This window comes from Leiobunum rupestre, chromosome 2 (assembly GCF_980474605.1).
Source record: "Leiobunum rupestre chromosome 2, qqLeiRupe1.1.hap1, whole genome shotgun sequence".
In the NCBI taxonomy this organism is placed as follows: Eukaryota; Metazoa; Arthropoda; class Arachnida; order Opiliones; family Sclerosomatidae; genus Leiobunum; species Leiobunum rupestre.
In genome coordinates this window covers 10,763,086-10,784,259 of record NC_143385.1, presented here as the reverse complement: position 1 = coordinate 10,784,259, position 21,174 = coordinate 10,763,086, and the positions used below count along the sequence as shown (strand labels likewise).

The 21,174-nt window shown below is 34.8% G+C and overlaps 1 protein-coding gene across 1 annotated transcript; it reads left to right on the top strand.

Annotated features, from left to right (window-relative positions):
* Positions 1 to 214: 214 nt before the first annotated feature.
* Positions 215 to 1,445, top strand: LOC149956088 (uncharacterized). Its single transcript, XM_090164615.1, has 2 exons — positions 215 to 532; positions 1,220 to 1,445. The coding sequence occupies exons 1-2, from the start codon at positions 228 to 230 to the stop codon at positions 1,287 to 1,289; spliced, it is 375 nt and encodes a 124-aa protein (XP_090020741.1). The 5' UTR covers positions 215 to 227; the 3' UTR covers positions 1,290 to 1,445.
* Positions 1,446 to 21,174: the final 19,729 nt, after the last annotated feature.

Here is a 21,174-nt window from a genome sequence, read left to right as displayed (position 1 = left end):
TCCACATTTGCTTTGTACTTCAAATTTTCCGTCGACTATGAAAGCAGCTTAACTCCTTTGAGGTTGGCTTTCACTTGGCCAAAATTAACGTGAGCGTTGATGCGAAAATTTTCAATTAGGTCTAACGGGGACTTTTTGCGTCAACACAGTAGTGGCGTTTTTCCCCAGCCTTTAAGAAAATAAGTTGAAACTGATTTATTTATTTCAGAATGGCATCCTCAAGAACAATGTTCGCTCTTTTCTCCATATTCCTCATTTCTAACGTAATCGTTCAACAAGCGTACGCTGGAAAACTAAGGCGTATGGCTGCATTAGCTATTTTGTTGAAAACTGCCCAAGGACTAAGACAAGGCGGCGGTGGTGGCGGTTTTGGAGGTATGCCGGGCGGCTTTGGTGGTCTGGGCGGAATTGGAGGACTTAGAAACCCGTTGGCATCCCTCGGACTCGGAGGAATGGGCGGAGCCGGGTTACGTTCCCAAGCTGGCGCTGGCGCTAACGGAGGCTTGATTCCTCTACCCGAACTTGACGAGCAGTAAGTACATAATTTAATCCGCTACCAGAACTAGTAGAACCCAAAGAGGTAGAGAAGGTGAACATATCGATTGTTAGAAATATTTTTTTATTAAACCCAGTTCTGCGAAAATTAATAATTTAAAAATCGATCTTTTGAAGGTCGAGATAACCCTTTTCAAGGTCCAAATCGTCCTTAGTTACTTTAGTCCTGTTTATATTAGTTATTTTCAATTGTAATATTTTAGAACAATTTATATTAAACCAAGCTCTGCCAAAATTTTTAATTTACAAATCGACACTTTGAGGGTCGAAATAACCATTTTCAAATTCTAAATCGTTCTTAGTTACTTTAGTCCTGTTTATATTAGTTATTTTCAATTGTAATATTTTAGAACAATTTATATTAAACCAAGCTCTGCCAAAATTTCTAATTTACAAATCGACACTTTGAGGTCGAAATAACCATTTTCAAATTCCAAATCGTCCTTAGTTTCTTTAGTCATGTTTATTTTAGTTATTTTCAATTATAATGTTTTAGAACAGCTTAGAATATTTTAGGAATATGCTAAACAATGCAATTCTCAAGGTTGAAATCACAATTTACAAAAATGTATAGTTTCAAAACCCCTGATAACTCGAAGTACTAATAAAAATGGTTAGAATTAAATAATATAAACATTAATTTTATGTCACTTAACTTTACTAGAGTCGCAAACGAAGGCGCTAATATCAATGAGGAAGATGATGGCTTATCCAATCTCAACGTTCATGTTTAAAGGGGATATTTTGCTGTCCCGTTTGCTGTCCGTTTTTTGTACTCTGGTCGTTTGTATATCCTAATCATTTACTCGTCTAGATGTGATGTCTTTATACGTGTTATTATATTTGAATTTTAGTTACGATATTTTAATCTCATGTTCATATAGCTTAGAAAAGGCCTTTTCAAAAACCATTATCATCATCATAACGCGGTTTTTAACAAATATTTATCATATAGTCTTTGTAGAAATCTTGTCGAAGAGCGATAAAGTTGTATAATTTATTGTAAATACTTTTTAAAGTTTTAACTGTATAATTTGGAAATTTTTGTATAAAAATAAAAAATAATTTTTTAAATCATTGATCTTTATTTTTAACAAACTATAAATAATAACTAGTTGTTTATATAATTGCACAAATTTTGTTTAAAGCGTTGAAACTGTATATTTTTTGATACCCAAGTCTGACAAACAAAACGGGATAGCAGTGTTGGAGTCCCATTCAAGAACAATTATTGCATAGTGCCTAGACAACGAAACTTCTTTTAATATGGTTCTTGTAAAAGGGCTAACATGGCGAGATGGTGAGCTTCGACGGCAAACCTCGTGTAACACCTCACGGAGAAGTTTTGTTTCGAGGATAACAAATGTTTTAGCCACGAAACGAGAATTTTGACGTCAATGAGAAAAAATGTATTATGCCTAAACGAGCGTTTTTGCGTCGAGGGGGAAAATGTCTTTGGCCTAAACGAGAGTTTTGACGTCAATGAGAAAAATGTGTTAGGCCTAAACGAGAGTTTTTGCGTCAATGAGAAAAATGTCTTAGGCCTAAACGAGAGTTTTTGTCATTGAGAAAAATGTCTTAGGCCTAAACGAGAGTTTTGGCGTCAATGAGAAAAATGTGTTAGGCCTAAACGAGAGTTTTTTCGTCAATGAGAAAAATGTGTTAGGCCTAAACGAGAGTTTTTTCGTCAATGAGAAAAAGGTCTTAAACCTAAACGAGAGTTTTTGCGTCAATGAGAAAAATATCTTAGGCCTATACGAGAGTTTTGGCGTCAATGATAAAAATGTCTTAAACCTAAACGAGAGTTTTTGCGTCAATGAGAAAAAAGTCTTAAACCTAAAGAAGAGTTTTTGCGTTGATAAGAAAAAAATGTCTTAAGCCTAAACTAGAGTTTCTGCGAGAAATGATTATACACTATTTGAGAAAACCGATTTATTAATTTTCTAAATAATTATAAAAGAGACAAGAAATTACTTTTAAGATACCGCATGACTAAATTTGCTTAGCTACAATTGGTCGAGCTTTCCAACCAAAGTTTATTTTAAAACCAATTGATCTTTTAATCAATTAAATAGTAAATATTAATCAATTTTAGTCGAGAAGTATCTTTTCTGTTTTATTGTTTTTTAAAATTATATTTAATTCATGACTCTAAATTTTGTTTTAAATACAAAATTATTCCTTTTTTTCTGTCAGTATAGGCGCTTAAATAAAACACCCTTCAACGAAATTTCCAGGCAGTAATATTTCCGAGATCCAGGACCTGCAAATCACTGTTTATATAGCGCTTGTTGAAATAATGGAAACTTTTTACCTGTAAAAAGAACGTCGTGTTTTTGCTAAGCCTTTTTATGTCAAAAAAAGCAACCTGGTTAAAATGAACACTTGTTACATACCTTAAAGGTGAAAAGTTTTCATTATTTTAACAAGAACTATATAGACAGTGACTTGTAGGCCCTGTCTCTCGTAAATATTACTTCTTGGCAATTTCCTTGATAATGTTTAATTATTGAAGCGCCTATATGGGTTCTTTGAAACACTGTGCAGCACGACATTTCAATCCGTCAATCTGATACTTTAAGAATCAGCAGCAGGTTATAATTAATATAGATTCTTAATTTCAAAGCAAGTTAAATACGATCTTGGTCATGTTGATAAAGGTACGTGCAAGAATAGTAATATTCGGTTATTTAAATTTCAAGTAACAGACGACCCTCTCGGGGCCTCTCCTATGAAATATTTTGTGATTTTTCAGAAGCCTTTCGAGTAAATCAGCCAGTAATGTGCACGCTCCACTCATTTTAGAGCTGGTTGGAGCATTTGCAATCAAAACGAGGGGAACATTTTCAGATAAGTTCAAGAAAAAGTTGATATTGGTAATCAAAATTTAAAAGAGTCTCTCTTCGGTCTGAAGGCGAGCGGTCCCCAGAGTTTTAGTAATAAATTGGCGAAGAGCGGAACATTTTCTGAGCTATGATTTACGTTGATTTCTAAGAACTTAATATTTTTTTTGATAGGTCTGCAATTATTTTTTGTTCTTGAAAAAGAAGGTAGGATAAAATTCGATTAGAATAAGGTTTTCATTATTTTTAAACAAATTTAATTTGTTTCCTGGGTTGGAGGGGGGTTTCGATTTTTATCTCCTTTTTATTGAGCTGAGCGTCGGAACCAATACCAAATAGAGAAAATTAAAGCAAGCTCTTTTCTCAGAAAATTGAGTGAGAAAAGATATGAGCTATCAGTAAGCACGTTTGATGATAGTAAGAGATTTTCTGAACAGATCTTTGAGCGTGAGAAACAAATACGGCAGATTAAAATAAGCAACTTGTGAGCTGATAAGTAGTTTTTAACAGTAGCGGAGAAAGGGATTTAATGTGCTACATGTAAATGCAGTCTTAAACATAGTATCTTATATTCGAAATAACTGCCTCGCGTGTAGTCAAAAGCGTTTGCCCACTTCATGCCGGAACTCCGAAAACACAAGTTAGATAGATAACATGGTAACCATCTAGAAATAAGATCACGAGCCAGCTTTGATGACGCGCTACTCGCGAAACAGAACGTCATCAAAGTTGGCCGTGGTATGAAAATTCAGTAACCAATGGAGGCTAAATTTTCGGAGGTCACGTGCTGGAACAAGGTAAACGCTTCGTTAAAAACCGTCATTCAGAAAACTCTCAGAATTGGAATCTATGGTACGGAGTTCTACATATATTATCTTTGATGCTCTGACGCACCCAATATTTTATTTCGACATTTCGAACTGAATTTCGTTATAATTTCGACTTGCTAAAACTATTAAATAAGAAATAATGATCTCACTATTCTTGCAAAGTATATTAGGATAATATCAAAGTAGCTTACGAGGAAACATTTTTATGGCCGATCACTTAAAGTTCACTTTGAAAATAAAGATTTACAAGAAACTCAAATTGCAACAAAAAGGGAAAGGGAATTTTTAAACACCACCTTTACTGATAGACCTTAGTTTTAAATTGCACATTTTTTCGACTTCAAACCAATTATAACGTGTAAAAATGTTTGATTTTAAATAACTCAGTTTTGCGAAACCAAATATATATTAATAATAATCATCTAAAGAACTACACAGGCCTAAGCCAAGCTGGTTTAAATTGGGTAGGAGGGTGGTGGCCAGCCCTTCAAGCCCACATCTCCCTATACTTATTATTACCGGTAACCTTAGGATGATTTTCAGGAAAGTTTAAAGATATATTTTCGGGTACTTGGAGAATAGTAAGTGTAGTGAGCTGTTGGCTCGCGTGGTATGAAGTACTTGCCACCACCCTCCTACACATTGTTACCAGGCCACGTGGATTAATAACAATAAATGTCACGCCTAAGGTATTAGCCTAGATGATGAATATTATGATTATTATGCAAGAATTAAAGTTTTCGAATTTGGTCAACTTTATCTTCTGCACCATACTTTGGTTTTGCTGGGCCCCAGAAATCTGGTCGGGGATCTACAAAATCAGGTATTTTATTAATATTTGAACTTAAAAATCTACCAGTCTTAATTTTATTAGCATAAACACAAGTGTACAAAACTTAATGGATGACTAGTTGAATCCATATAAAACAACCTTGGTATAAACTTTAAAAAAATTAAATTATTTTTAATTCTTACCAAAGAAGCCACTAGAAATCAAAGGCGTATTATTTAAGTAACTGTTAAATTTTAAAATATTTATTAAACATAACCAGCATGTTAAAACGAGTGTTAATTTTTTTTTTATAAAATTGATATATTGCAGTTCTGTACGATCTAAAAAAAATACTAGCTCTTTCGAATTACATAATGTCCAATATTTCGAAAAACGTTGAACGATCAACACTGGTGTTCATGTTGAATTCGGTTGTTTAATGGTAATGTTTTGGATTTTTCTTCACCGCAATGCGACCTCCTGCTCCGCCTTTCGTGTAGGTGAACTCGAAATTGAACTTTTTCGGCAACTTGAACAATAACTAGAAATTTCAAGAAACAAATTGTAACTGAAGTAAGAGGATAAAAATCGAGGTTTTCACAAATGGGATTGTGACTATTTTCTACCGAATAATGTTTCCAAAACTATTCAACGATATATACTTTCATATTAAATTAATCCCCTTATTAAATTAGATGTTTCTTACAATACAAATAGACCAATACCACTTTCAAAGCTGCTTTTTGCCATTTGCTAAATAGTGGTTCTGCTAATTTGGTTCGAAAAAAATTCCGAACTTAAAATAGACGACTTGCAAACCGTGCTCAGAAATGAAAATATATATTGTGCTATTTTATTCACCACAGTTACTGAAGCATGGTTCGGTTTTATTGACTAAATGGAAAATAAATTTACGGCCTTCAAGCATCCGATTATCATTGCTAATGTCAGAAGTTGATCAAGTTCTCGTTGGTTTGTGGGTAAATTTTAAGGTCACTGATAAAATGCTTTAAAATAAATTAATCTTAATTTTAATTAACTGACATACGATTTTCCAGTCACAAGTAATTTGCACGATAGCTATATGTTGAAAATAGAATTCTCATATAGTTTTAGCTGAACAGATTTAGTTAAATGGTTTTTCCTTTTTCCATAAAAATTTGTTGAGGTTAGCGGTGATAGTTATTGTTGGAAGCCGTTGGCTCGCGCTATATGAATGGATTGCCACCACGGTACCACCTTCCTACGCACTATAACCTGACCACCTGAATTACTAGCATTAAAAGTTGTTCGAAGACTTGGGCCTAAGGTGGTGCATTGGGTATTAGCCTAAATGACTGTTATTATAATTATTATTAGTATTATTTCGCTTCGAACGTTAAAGTATAGATGGCGTAACGCGTTGGAATAGGTTCGTTGAGTTAAAAGTTTGATCTTGATGAACTCTTTGTAAAGCAAAAGAAAAGAAGGCACTAACAGCATCATCGTCGTCGTTTTGAACGGCGTAAGGTATTGGGACCGCAACCACTTTTGATTTGGAGTTTCGCCCTCGATGCTTTCCGTGATGCTCCGCTTGTAAGGGAATATGACCTCCTCCACCTGTAGCGTTGAGAATCATAAGCAAAGCTGCCAGATCCATCATTTTCTTAAACGCAAGCGTCTCAATTATGGATCCCGTTAAGATTGCCGTGACTGTTATAATAATTGGCAACCTCATATTTTCAAATCTGAAAAATAATCGTTAATGCAGTTTTACGAATAAATAGTCATCTATTGATCTGAAAATCTAATCAACTACTCCCCTAATAATAAGATATGAAAATAAAAAGAAATTTTGACTATTCCAAAACGTATTATTTGATTGGTTCTCAAAATATGAATTAATTCTAATAACATTTACCGAAAATATAATAATGCTTTCAGAACTTATTATTTTTAGACTTATAATTACTTATTTATATAAACTAAATTAATTTTGGTGAAATATGTATAAATTAAAATTATTTTGGTGAAATATGTATAAATTAAAATTATTTTGGTGAAATATGTATAAATTAAAATTATTTTGGTGAAATATGTATAAATTAAAATTATTTTGGTGAAATATGTATAAATTAAAATTGTTTTGATGTTTACATTTGTGTTCGATGAAATATGTAGATGATATCAAAAGAGAATTGAAAGCAAAGACATACCTGTTCTAGAAGTAGAAGGAGATAATCACAAAGACACTCCGCGTTAGAAGACCAGACTACGAACTCTGAAATAATTTCACTAGTGGCTATTTCTTGGTCATTGTAAAGAAAAGGTCAATGAATTAGGATTACGTGGTAAATCATAATGTTTATTCTTTCATAATCACGAGCAATAGTTCGTTTAAAAGGGTTTGTTTTTCCTTTCGTTTTCGGGATGCATGAAAGCAGACCATATAATTCCCTTCACGTCTCAGTGGCTTTATTAACAAATTAAGCTTCTTGTTAAGAATGGAGCATCTTCAGCTGGTTTTCAACACCTAGGAAAATTAAAGAATAAAAGAAAATCAAATGTCATTTTGTAAGTTCGTTTTGAAATTACTGTACCGTTACTAAAAGAATTTCTTCAATTATTAGTACTATTTATATAAAAGTAATGTTTACATTTTAATAAATTTTTGCGTTTTTAATAAGTTTGCTTTCATATCTTGTAAATCTATTGGTCTGGTATGTGATATAATGCATTATCGTAAAAGAGCCATATCAAGAAATATCCGAATCTAGAATTCTATATTTGGAAGTACAGCTTTTAAATTTGGTGTTAAATGTATTTTCGAAACCTTAATGAGTTAATAATTAGAGGTCGGGGATGGTTAACTTTTATTCAATATCAAGCTCTCAAAATTATTCGTAAAACGTTTTGATCAAGTAATTTATATTTCAGAATTATGCGATTAATTATTTGATAAATTTGTAAAATTAATCGGAAAAACGACGGTTTTTTAATCATTTTCCGAAATATTAACCGGTAAATTTCTTTGTTTACATTATTTCCCGAAAAAAATCAATTTAAACATGGATAATGATTAACCGTTCCCGACCTCTATTAATAATCTTTGAATTGCATTTCTTGCAGGAATAAAACTTATTAAAGTGCCTTATTAAAAACATACTAAACAGATCTTTTTATTATCGGTTTATTATTCTATCTCAGGGTGTTTACTACGAAACCTTGGGTGATTTTATCACATAAAAGGGTTGAAAATAATCAAAGATAATTTTTACCAAGTACCTGATATTCGATATCACTGCCTTCTGAGTAGTAACTATGCTGATAAACCATAAGAAGCTCACTAGAGCAAGCAATGGAAGCCGATTTTTTTTAGTTTTCGTTCTATAAGTGGGTAATAGCTAATTCTATATAAAACCGACAATCGAAAATCTATTCGTTTTGAAATCTAGGCTACGTAGTTTATATTATCATTGATTTATTTTACAACAATTTAGATTTTCTTTGGATATTTAGGAAATGTTTATCAGTTGGGCGGTTTTCGGTGACAGTTTGGGGAAATTGTCAAACGGAAAATACGTTTTTGGCCGTTTTTGAGTTGAAGGGGCCAGTAAAAAAAAAAACCTACAGTTATTCGGCAATTCATCATAGAAACCATCAAAAGGATATTTACAACGGCATGGATTCTACAATATAATCTTAGTCCTTGGCTCTATTTATTAGATATGTTCTCCGTTGATTGCAAAGTGGGCAAATAATTCCTGGCAGCTGATTCGGTTCTGAGTTTGATGTAAAACATAATATGCTTTCGACAATGTCAGGAATTTATACCTCTACATGGAATGCTTATTCTGCCGTATCGCGTATGGTAAGATAACTCTGACGCAGGGGCGTAGGAACCAGGGGGGCAAGGGGGCAAGGCGGGCAAGGGGGGCAATGCCCCTCCCTAGAAATTGGCTGGGAGGGGCAACTAATGTTATTGCCCCCTCCAACTTTTTGGTCAGTTGAAATTCTCATTTTAAAAGCATAAAAATATTTTAGAACCACAACTGTGTTTAAATTTCAGTCTTTTCCCGTCAATTTACATAGTAGTAAATAGTACACATGCATTCGGAGAAGCTACACTCGATTAAAAATTCAAAACCATTCTCCCGACCCCTTTTGGTTTCTCTTTGCCCCCTCCAACTTCTAGAACGTTCCTACGCCCTTTGACGGCTTTTGCCCCGCTTACGAGATATAAAATCCCCTCTCACGTAGTGTTTGGTTAAGTTAACAAAGTGACGTCAAAAAAATCGTCTGCCATATCGAGACGAAAAATTCCGAGTAGTAAGTAGAGATATGGATTCCTGACAATGTAGATTTCCAAAATACTATTTTAACGTAACTAGTTTTTTTAATTGAGCTAGCGATTTAAAAGGAAACAGATTAGCTTACAGTTGTAGCAATATCTGATTATCATCATTTCTTTTGAAGTGAATTCAATCCAACAATCCAACCAATGCCCGACTGATATCGGACCATATTGCCATTAAACTCACATAGCCGTGAATATTCCACAAAATAAAATTTCAATAATATTTAAAAATGTTTCAATGTTTTTTTTTGGAAAAATTTCTACTATTCTGTTCCATTCAAAATAAGCTCAAGAGTCGGATTGGTCACATATCGTTCATTTAGTTAAGAAGAGGCATATCCCGTAGGAAATTATATTTGACGTCGATATGCTGGAACTGGATTTCTCACTTTTAATCATTTTAATACAGCCTTGGTCGTTCAGTGTTTCTGAAATTTATAAATTGAAGCGTCTACTGCTTACAAAAAATTTCTTGCACATATAGCAAATTTAGGTTAAACAGTGTTTGATAGAATATTACGGCAGCCTGTATTGTTTATTCTACTATCATATATTGAATAATTTTTAATTGTTAAAACCTTCGTCGGAAGGCTTACAAGTAATGTTATCAGATTTATAGCCTGATGCACCTGGAATTAGATCCTTATCACGGCCTCCCTAAGCTCGGACAGGTGACAAACCAGCCATGGCAGCGAGAGAACCCTACCGCTGACGGTCGCACCTTCGACTCAAGCCGCTCAACCCAGCAAAAGGCGCAGCAATGCGAATAAGAGCGGGTGCTCTAGCATCTCCAGCTGACATCCGACCTATACCGGGTGTTTCAATTTGGTCGATCAGAGCTTTTTTATCCTCAAAAAGTTATTCCTAGTGTTATGAAAATTTCGGGGTATATTTCTTAGGTATGGAAGACTTTTGTTTCTAAATTTCAGAAAATCGAATAATTTTCGCGGTTTTGGAAAATTTATTTTTTTCACCGGTAGGTGTCACACAAAATCTTTCAATGGAAAAGTTGTAGAGCATAGTGGAAAATTTAAAACTAAATCTGTTTCGGTCAAAAAAGACCTATTTTTCACTGAGTTTGGAGGTCGTGGGAAAAACCAGTTGTACTAGGTGCCAATAGCCTTTTCTGTTATACATTTTAGAAAATAAAAAAAATGATAATTAGCCAAAGTGACAAATGTTTTTTAAAGGAAAACTGTCACCAAAACCAAAATTTTTTTTACAGAAAAATAGAAAATATATTAATAATTATGTCCCTGAAATTTTATAGTTATTGGAATAGTATTTACAAAGTTACGCTACATTTTCCGCAACCTACATCAAACGGCTCCAAAAATTTCAGAAATCGCGGTTGAACCTACGTGCAGCGCCAAAAGAATGAAGCGGCAAAAATTTGAGAAAGGGCAGCGTGTAAGGCATATTAAAATCACGATTAACTACAATCTACCAATATAACTAGGTTAAAAAGCCAAGGAGAATGTCGTAGCAGACGACAGTTCCGACCGAAGAACGATAAAACCGGGGAAAAATATTTCGTTCACGAGATGGCGCTGCAGGTAGGTTCAACCAATCGGTTCTGAGATTCTCGGGTCGGGGTAGGGGGGGGGGGATAAAACACGAAATTTGGTTGCTTATAATAAATCAAATACTGGCAATATTAACATGAAATTTTTTGTTTAACCATTTTCGGACGTCGTCTATCGATTTAAAAAGTTTTTAACCAATTTTAGGGTGGTGACAGTTCTCCTTTAATGACTTTTACAAAAAAAATTTCAAAAATTCCACCTTCTGACGCAATGCACAAATATGCACAATGTTGCATATTTTGAAAGGCACCCCGAACCATTTCTGGAGTGACGCGTTGACATGCTTCGATGATTCTGTCTTAAGTATTCAACGCTCGTCACAGGTTTGGTAAACGTATTCCTTTATGAAACCCCAAAGGAAAAAGTCGAGTGGTGTTAGGTCCGGGTACCTTGCAGGCCAACGAACAGGAACGCAACCACATCACGATGTTGGTGAGCTGGTGCCCCATCCTGCTGGAACCAGATACTTCTGTACTCGGCCAGAGGAATGTCGTTCAACTCGTCGGATATTTCGTTTCAAAGGAACTCCAAGAAGTTTTGTCCGTTCAGACGGTTTGGCATGAAAAACGGGACAATAATTCTGTCACCTAACAGACCAGTTCACATATTTAAGTGAAACTGCAATTTGAGGCAGTGATGGAATTCCCAGTATGGATTTTTGTAGTCTCACATGTGATTGTTCTGGCGGATGAATGGCCCATTTCTTCCGAACGAACACTCGTCGGTCTTCAGTAGTTAAGCGTGAATATCCCGGTGTTCTTCAGCCATTAAGCAAAACCAGTTGGAGAAGTCGAGTTGGCGCTGTCTTCCAGCCTCATGCAGTGCTTGTTGGAGTGTCGCTCGGTAAGGATGAAAACGGTGTCTTTTGAGTGTTCTCCGAACGTAGTTTCGATCCAACCGAAAGTCGTAGCTGGCAGTCTGACACTCGCTAGAGGATAGGCGACGAAGTAGGCAAGGATAGTATTTTTCATGTCGATGTCCTGAAGACCAAGACCATGAAACCTTGGATTGATATTACCCCAGTTGTAGAAGTCGCGGACCACTCTAAGAACCGTCGTATAATTTGTTTTGAAATTGTGATCTCGACTATTAAGAGGCATACTTGACAACAATCGTCCAAGCTGAAAGAATTAATTAATTTTAAAATGTGAACGCTTTAAATACTAAACGTAAAATAGACATTTTACGTTAATGAAAACAAAAAAAATTAAAGAAAATTGAATTTGGAGATCTCACTCGTAACCACGTCGAAATGGACGCGGTCTTTGTCTACTTTGTCTAATTGGGTGTTGGACGTTTCATTTTCTTTAAAAATAACTTTTTGCAGATTTGAATATTCAAAACATAGCTGAAGGCATAAGTTCCCTACAATAAATGTACATGAATGTTGTGATTATTTAATATTATTTACGTTAAAACTTGTTTTTCTCCACGACCTCCAAACTCAGTGAAAAATAGGTCTTTTTCAATCAAACCAGATTTAATTTTAAATTTTAGACTACAGCTTTTTCATTTAAACAATTTGTGTGACACCTACCGGTAAAAAAATAAATTTTCCAAAACCGCGAAAATTATTCGATTTTTCTGAAATTTAGAAACCAAATCCTTCCATACCTAACAAATATACCCTGAAAATTTCATAACACTAGGAAAAATGCTTTTTGAGAAAAAAACCCTGATGGAGCAAATTGAAACACCCTGTATAGGTAGAGTGCCTAGCCCTTAAGAAAAGGCTCCTAACGGACAAAGACGGGCACACTTCGAGCCAGCGTAAGCCAACACAATTGGCGCCGGAGATCCCGATGAGCTCCATAAGGCCGGGAAAGTACGCACGGACCCTCTCCTGAGCCGAAGCCCAGTTTCTAGCCCATACCGGACCAAAGTCGAAGGTGGAGAGAGGACCATTTGATCAGAGCTTATATCTCCCAGTGCGCCACCGCCCCGAGGGGCTAACCACTCTTAGAAAGTCTGTACACCGATTACGCCGGATTACGCTTAGATTACCACTGCCAAAGGCAGGGACTTCAAAGATTACGCGTAATCCCATTAGTACAGTCAAAGGTACGGCTCCGTACACCGATTACGCGGAGTGATCAGCTCCTCGCACCGCCCTTATGGGCGACAAGAGCCGGAACCCGACTCCCCGGTAAAGCCACCAGTTATTGCACACTCTAGCCAGGGCCAGACTTACAAGTCGCATCTTGACAACATATCTTCAAATTGTATTGTCACTAGTAAAGTAATTTTGCGGGTTCTGAGAATGTCGCCATCTATGAAAAGTTAATATTTATCTAAATTTAATACTGAAATTTATTAAAAAAAATTTGCATTTGATATAACTTTATTTAATTAACTAGAAAAAATGGCAAAACGTTTATGTCAATTTATCTGGTCCATAGATGACGCCACTCGTAAACAAGCCTAAGCCAGCTCCTCTTTAAGTAAAAAGTTTTTCAACTATGAGAACTGATGCGTAACGGAGAAGTGATTTCTTGGTCCAGTAGACCTACGCGCCATTTCGGCCAAAGTCTTCGTTCTTTAAAACGCTTATACAAAACCAGTTCTAGGAACTGAAAAACCAAAAGATAGGGAAAGTCTGCCATAGAGAACGAAAAGGGGGAATTTGTAAAAGTGGAGTTTGTAGACAATAAAGCTATGTGCGCACTGGGTTTCACTTCTCAAACGTTTTAGTTTTCAAATATAAAATATGAGATTGAACAAATATAAAAATGTACGTTTTAAATACTACTCTAGAAGAAAGTGTCATTAATCTAAAAGAGTGTTTAAGTTATCGAGAATGATATTGGTGTGATGATCATAATACAATTTTTCTCATTTCAGTAACCAATGTGGAACGGATTAATCTTTTGTATTTGGGCGGGATTTAGTATTGGCATTGCCATTTATGGAAACGAAAGTTGAAAAGAATTTTAAGCAGAAAATTGTCTGTAAAATGAACGTAGAACTTACATTGTTAGTTGATTTGGTTTGACTTCAGTATGAATTGAATTTAGCTTCTTAGGTTAGCTAGACTTATCCAGTACAGAGGTGTTTTAGGGGGTGCTCTAACCAAATGAAATATTTTTAAATCCCCTCCTAAAATTTACTATTAGCCCCTCTGTTATTCTCAACCAAAAAAAATCGTGATTTAAGAAATTTATGATGGTGATTTGATATGTAGAAATAATTATTATTATTTGTACTAAAACTTAATATAGTTCAGTTCAAAAATTAAAATATGCTTCTAATTCTTAGTTCATGGAATCTCTCCTTCTATGACTGAGGAAATGATTACACTTTGTTCTAATGCCCTCGTGAAAGGGTTTATGGCTTGAGCGCCGGAAAACTTTAAAACGTGGCGACGCCACTGACCCAGTAACTTAAAATCCGGAAATACGATGTCCAGTAATCCAGTTTTGGAGATATTGTTTAATTAAACGCATATTTCTACCAGCAATATTTTCATTTATACTTAGGGAGGATAGCCATTTTAAGGCCAGTGGTGGCGTCAGGATATCAAGTACATATGTAATTTTAGCCAAAATTTATTCTTAAGATATAAAATGTCAAAAGTCCCCATCATTTGGTTGTCAGCACCAAATTTTATGGCGGGAAATAGGTACACAAAAACGGGTTTTTGGAAAATATCTCTGTTGGTATTGTATTTACTGCTATAAACCCAATTACAAAAATTTGGGCTAAATTCACGCGGTTGCGAACAGTGCCGTAACTAGCTTTTCTTGAGCCCTGTGCAAAGTTCAATTATTGGGCCCCTTATTGTTATGGGTAAATTACTAAAACAAACAAAGAATGAATTGTGCAGGGAAAATAATTAAGATCTGAAATTTTATGGTACAAGTTTGAGGGCGTTGAGAATAATGGTGGTTCTCCACATACACATTTTAAATTGTAATGCCATTTTTTAACCGAGCTCCAGGTCATTTGGCGTCTATAAATTCTAATTATAGAGGGTTATATTTCTATTTATTAATTTCATTGTCCTTTTTGGATATTTACTGAATTAAATATTTGAAGTTTATTGGCAGAGTGATTTGTTTTACTTAAATAATATTCTTAATTCAAGGGCCACACCGACGTTTACAGAAATCAGGGTAAAAATTCAGTAACTCCTCTTGAGTATTTTCGCTCTTTTTCAGAACTTTTCCAAAAAGAAACCCGAGGAGCAGATCACTTTCTTGATGATTAATTATAGTTAAAATCAAATCTTTAGCTTTGGCTAAAGATAATTTAGTTTGCTTAAAATTCATTGAATTTTTTAGCACGTAGAAATAGAATTTCACAGATTTATTTTAAATTGTGAAGAGGTCTTCCATAAATAACGCTTTGTGGTATTATTCTCTTTCAAATATTTGACAATGATTGAATTTTCAATTTTGTCTCAAAACATTTAGCTTCATTTCCTGCTACTATAGGGCCCTAAGTGGTATAGTTGATTTTCCGTGACGGCTTAATTAGTAATATTTAAATTCCCTTAAAATAATTGAAATTTTGTTAATGGACAAAGAAATTGAGGGATTATAACCTCAGGTATTTGGTGTGGAACACCAACAGTTGCAGCTTTGGCCGCTCTTGCCTTTGGCTTTAAAAATGTTTGGCGCCACTGTACAGGGATATTTGAAAAATTGCAGGGGTCTTCCATAAAGATTGCTTTGCAGGATATATTCCCTTTAAGCTTGAAGAATAATAAAAATGAGGGGGCCTACTTATTTCCAAATAATATCGGTGCCACTACAGCTTCGAAAAAATTGTTTTTAACCTCGTTTATGGGCCCCTCGGCTTCTGGGTCCTGTGTGGCCGCACCTATCGCACCTGCCTAGTTACGGCACTGGTTGCGAAGGAAAGTCAAGGAACCAGTTTTGGGTACAACGTTCAAACTGAGATTGCGCAAAAACTATGGCTCATACCGAAATATTTCATTGAACCGTTTTTGTAGAAACTAGCCAGGCCCTAAATTTAGTATGTGGCTCAATAGGCTAATACCCGTAAATACAATACAAACGGAGATATTAACCAAAACAATTTTTGTACGCCTATTTCTCGTCATTAAAATTTATACTCGCAAGCAAATGATGGGTTTTTGGTCATTTTATGTATTACGACTATATGAAGGAAACATTTATCCCAATAGCAATTTTTCCAAAGTGAAACCCTAAAGTTAATCGTCTAATAGACGACCCCAATTTTCCTAAAACTAGCAGAAAGTTGAGTTTCCTTCTCAAAATCTCAATTTCGACGCTCTCTGTAATAAATTTCGTTTTAATTTTAAAAACAGTAAGAGTTATACATGGTTCCCCTTCTGTAGAATGTAGGTCCTTTTAAAATTTAAGGGTAGTAGAGTCAATATAAAAATATAAAAGGTTTTACTTGCAGTGGCGTAGCGTGGGCCATTGTCGCCCGGGGCGGAATGATAATTCCAAGGAGGATAGGAAGAGAGGCGAAGTAGAGGGGATGAAAGCGCCAAAATCATCCTTGTAAAAAGGGGCAATTTTGCCGCCCTCCTAATGGTGGTACCCGGGGCGGTCCGCCCCTCCGCGCCCCCCTTCGCTACGCCACTGTTTACTTGGAGCAATCAACAATCTAACCCAGCTGAGAAATTGTAGAAAAAAGAAGATTTAGAGGCGTTCAGTCGTGAAACCTGGAGGAAAAGGCAGTAGGGAAGTAATTTATTTGAAATAAGTAACTAAATTTACTATATATTTAGAAAAAATACTACTTGATTTAAACAATGCTTGCCATTTCTCCGCTGGCGTAGTTGCCAGGTAACGCTACTTGTGTCATATTGTTCACCCACATTTACCTTTACCTCACTCCTACTTTTCTGAATCATGATTTGTGCCTTTGATTTCTATGACGGACAGGTGACGTATGTTGTTTCTTTGGTCAACAAACCTCACCACAGACTCTGTTTAACTTAATTGTGGTGTTTCCAGGGCCTGATTAAATGGGGTTAATTAGGCAATCTACCTCTGGTGCCATTCAAATTGGGGCGCTAAAGAATATATAAAAATGAAACCCAAAAAAAATTACAACTTTATTAAAAAACTCCATTTAACTTTAAATCATATTTACCATTCTATTTTAATGAGATAATTTTTTGGAAAAAGAGGACACGTTGTAATCGTCGTCCTAGAGCAAATTAGCAAGGATAAAGAGGTTTTCCCTCGAATTTTTCGATTTTTCCTTCGGCGATAACTTTTTGAGGTAAATGGTAGTAGTGAGTGTACATGTGTTGATTATTTCACGAGATATTTATCTAATATTTATATTATTGTACTCAACTTTATCTTATTGTATTTAATTGTAAGCATTTCTATAAAAATGTATGTGAATTTCTTTATTTTGTTTTATATTTGTATTGTGATGCTACCGGGCTGTGGAAACGAAAGCAGAGGGGAATTTCGATAAACCACTAATCCCTTTACTAAGGCGCCAGTTTGGCCATTTTCGTTCCGCGGTTTTTTCCGTCCCCTCCTTGGGTTTTTTCCACAGCTCGGTTTCGAAGCGCACCTGCAATACCCGCAGGGCCTTCTTCCTATATATCGCCTTTTCTATTGACGAGTAGTTGAATTTTGGAGCCGGACCTAAATGGTCAATCCTTTCAGTATCTCCCAAATGGAGAAACCCCTTAATTTGTAAGCTCCAGATGAGCACCTTATTGTAAAATAAAGTTAGTTTGTTATATTTCATTTAATCTAGTCGTCTCATTTTCTATCGATAATTGATCAAGTAAAAGACCCATAAGTTTTTCAGTCGGCTAATGGTGTTCTTATAGCAGCTCTCCCAAACGAACATAGTCCGCCCTAATCCTTCCAAGTGGAGTACACAAGATTCCACAACATGTAGTTGGCCTGGGTGGAATGAAGAAATCTGCAATTAAATCCGTCAACTAAATATGTGAAGAAATAGCAGACGACTTTTGACTTTCAATTTTTTTCGTTTGAAACTTTCAGATGTCAAGCAGAGATAATTTCATAAATTCAATTTAAAACTCGATCAGAAGGCGCCGATACTTGTGACCAAAATTTTAACTACGCACGAAGCCTTTTAGCCTAAATTCTAAGACACGCGGCACAAGCAAAACCAGGCACGTCTCTCCTTAGGTTACAATTTACTGACCATCATCTGCTAGTCACAATAAAAATTGAAATACCTCTACGAAAGTTCGGTTATTTTAATTTGATTCAAGTATTAGATGGTCGTCATTCGAACAAAATGATTAGTTTTGTCGTGACTCTATTTCTTAAAATACAAATAGTTTCGACACCACTGAAATCTTTAGAAGAACCAAATCATATTTTAATCATTGAGCCAATATCATTCACGATGACTGGGACGAGAAACTCATAACCATTTTCAAATAAATTTTTATCTTAGACTTACTATGGAAAATAGAAATTACTTAGATTTACTATTTAGTATCATATTTTTTCAATAAACACAACTGGTTTTTGTATAATATACGTTCTAATTTACAACGGGGGTTATGGAAAACCTTACCCAAGTGTTCTTCTCTCGGAAAATGGTATGCAAGCTATTTTTGGAGACACGATTTGAAATTCGTATAGCTGACTTATGGCCCGGTGCAGAGACGTTTAGCGATTCCTGTTCATTTTAACAGGATCGCTATTTTTCGATTCGGATTTAGCGAGCTGTTTATTTTGCGATCCTCGCAATCCAAATCGCGGTGTAGAGACGTTTTAGCGATTCCTGCTAATCGGTGAAGCTTTTATTTTTCCGAATGTTTATACCCAAGTCACGGACCAATAGGAGAGCTCGATTTTTGACACAAAAAGCTATCACGTGGTTATGGTTGGCTTGCTTTTTGATGATGGAAGATTGGCTCTTCTAATTAATAATTTCCTTACTCTAATTATATTATTAGGTTTTATAATTTTTATAGTTAAATCCGTTATTTTATTAAAATATATTTATATAATATAGCCACGAAGGGAAAGCTAATCAGTTTCTGAAGAATGAGAGGTTATCCAAAATCTTTTTTAAATAATGCATGAAAATTAGTTTCTTCTGATTATATAATTTTCTTACTCTTATTATTTATTAGATTGGTTTCATTTATTACACAGTTTAATGGTTTTATTATCTTCAAAATATGGTTTGTTCACCAATTATTTTTAAAATAACTAATGGAAATAGGATTCATTACTATATTATAAGCCAACATTTCCGAAAATAATTCTCTGTTAGAAAATGAGCCGTATCATTTGGTTTTTGGGAAAATATTTGTTTCAAAACTTAGCTGACAGTAATTAAAATAAATCAATAAATAAATAAATAAAAAACAGCAATTTCACGAATGTACAATTTTTTTAATTTTCTTAAAGCAATTTCTAGCGAAATATCCTATATTGATCACACGTAAAACAATGGTCCTTATTTTTTATATAAGTTGTTGTTCTACCTAATTAACTGGCATTTACATAGCCTAGTCAAGGTATAAATTGTAACAAACGATTTAAGCGTGTACAATTAACTGATAAACACTTTTAAGGTAATACATCAAATTGGCTCGGTAAGCTCTTGATGCATGCCAAATAAACTTGTCTATTCCAATACATCTTTTATCGCAACTCCTAGTCTAACTGAGGAAAGGATTCTTCTTGGTATAAACGTTGGTTGATAGTTAAAGTTCTTTGATACACTGAACGAATTCACCATGTCATTACTGACTCATTAGTTAAGCCCCAGTGCATACAATATCAGCAAATAAGTATCTGTAAATAAACCAAGGCTTAGAATACACCTAAAGTAGTAATGTAGAAGATTCCCTATTATAATTTATTGTTACATGTAAAGTGGCTTTGAGTGGCTGGCTTATTTTAGTGTTTCTTAAATCGTGATTGCGGTTAGGCCTTGGCTCAAATTAAAGAATTATCTGTTAGATCTAAATGTATATTAACACACAACAAAATCTATAAAGCGTATTGAAAACTAAATATATAATAAAAGTTAGAGTTTTTACGTCAAGAATTATCGTACATTATTGATTTTTAAAGGCCGTATTATCGTAAATAATTTATGTTTGACCACGCTGCCGGAAAAGCACTACTTAAAGTTACCCCTTGTTGTCTCGAAACAACTGTTGGCCCGAAGGGTTACCATGTCAACAATTTAAATTATTTGCTGGATGTATAGATTATTATAATAAGTCCAGTATCAGTTGCGTCGAATGCTTCTTTAAACAAATATAAAGTTCCATTCTGATGACAGGTGTTTCAAGGAATTTAAAAATTTTGACACCAGGTTTAAAAAAAAACTTCGGTGATATTTACTGGTTATATTAACGAATGTTGGTAGTCCATTTTCCGATTTAAATTTTATTTCTTTTAATCACAAGAGTCCTTTCCATAAATTCCTAACTCAAGCTGTCGTATATGTTTTCGTTCGCTTTGCTTGCTTGGACAAAAGAGAACCTGGGAGATAACGTCAAGCAGGTCTAAAAAATGCTATTTGAGCAAATTAAGTTGATTTTATAAAATAAAAAGTGAACTTGCCCAACTTATTAGATTGCTGCCAGTGCTTCCACATGCGAGGAATTTTTCCCTTTTCCGGGATTTTCAACCTTACAAAATGCTAAAAGGGAATAATGTAATTTAAGAGGGAAAACGGGAAAAGTGAGGGAAAACGGCATTTTTCGGGGGGAAATGAGGGAAAAGTGTTCTTTGCACGGTAAGAAAGGTAATTTTTTGCTTTTCTGGTAACATTGCCTGTTCAAGTCTACTCTAATTGTATGTTATGAGTCACAGTCTCACAGATGTAAAAAATATTTTCAATACGTTAGATGGTAATGAAAGTCATCATCTAATATCCATTTGCGACTTTTGAGGATATATTTTTGCAAAATTATTCAAATGTAAGTAATTTTGTAATACATAAAACCTTACATTTAGAATTATTTTCATAATTAAACTGAATATTTAAACAAATTTGTATAAAAACTCCAAAATATAGCGAGGGATAAAAATGTGAATTTCCAAGTCAAAAAAGGGAAAAAAGAGATTTTTCGTTAAATAAATTGTTGCAAGAGGGAAATTTAGGATTTCAAATGTGGAAGCCCTGATTGTAGCTCTTACGTCACAAAACACAGCTATATTGGTATATTCTTCTCACGAGCGATTTTCACACGCGCTAGAAAAACATTTATTAATCTGGCGACTGTAGCGCGCGCTCGTAGACTTGTAAAAGTAAGAGACTGTGACGTAAGAGCAATTAC

What these genes read in the sequence shown, in the direction of transcription:
- LOC149956088 (XM_090164615.1), top strand. Translation starts at nt 228, where the DNA reads ATGTTCGCTCTTTTCTCCATATTCCTCATTTCTAACGTAATCGTTCAA. An exon ending in CTACCCGAACTTGACGAGCA is followed by an intron (nt 533 to 1,219) that starts GTAAGTACATAA and finishes TAACTTTACTAG; the next exon opens with AGTCGCAAACGAAGGCGCTA.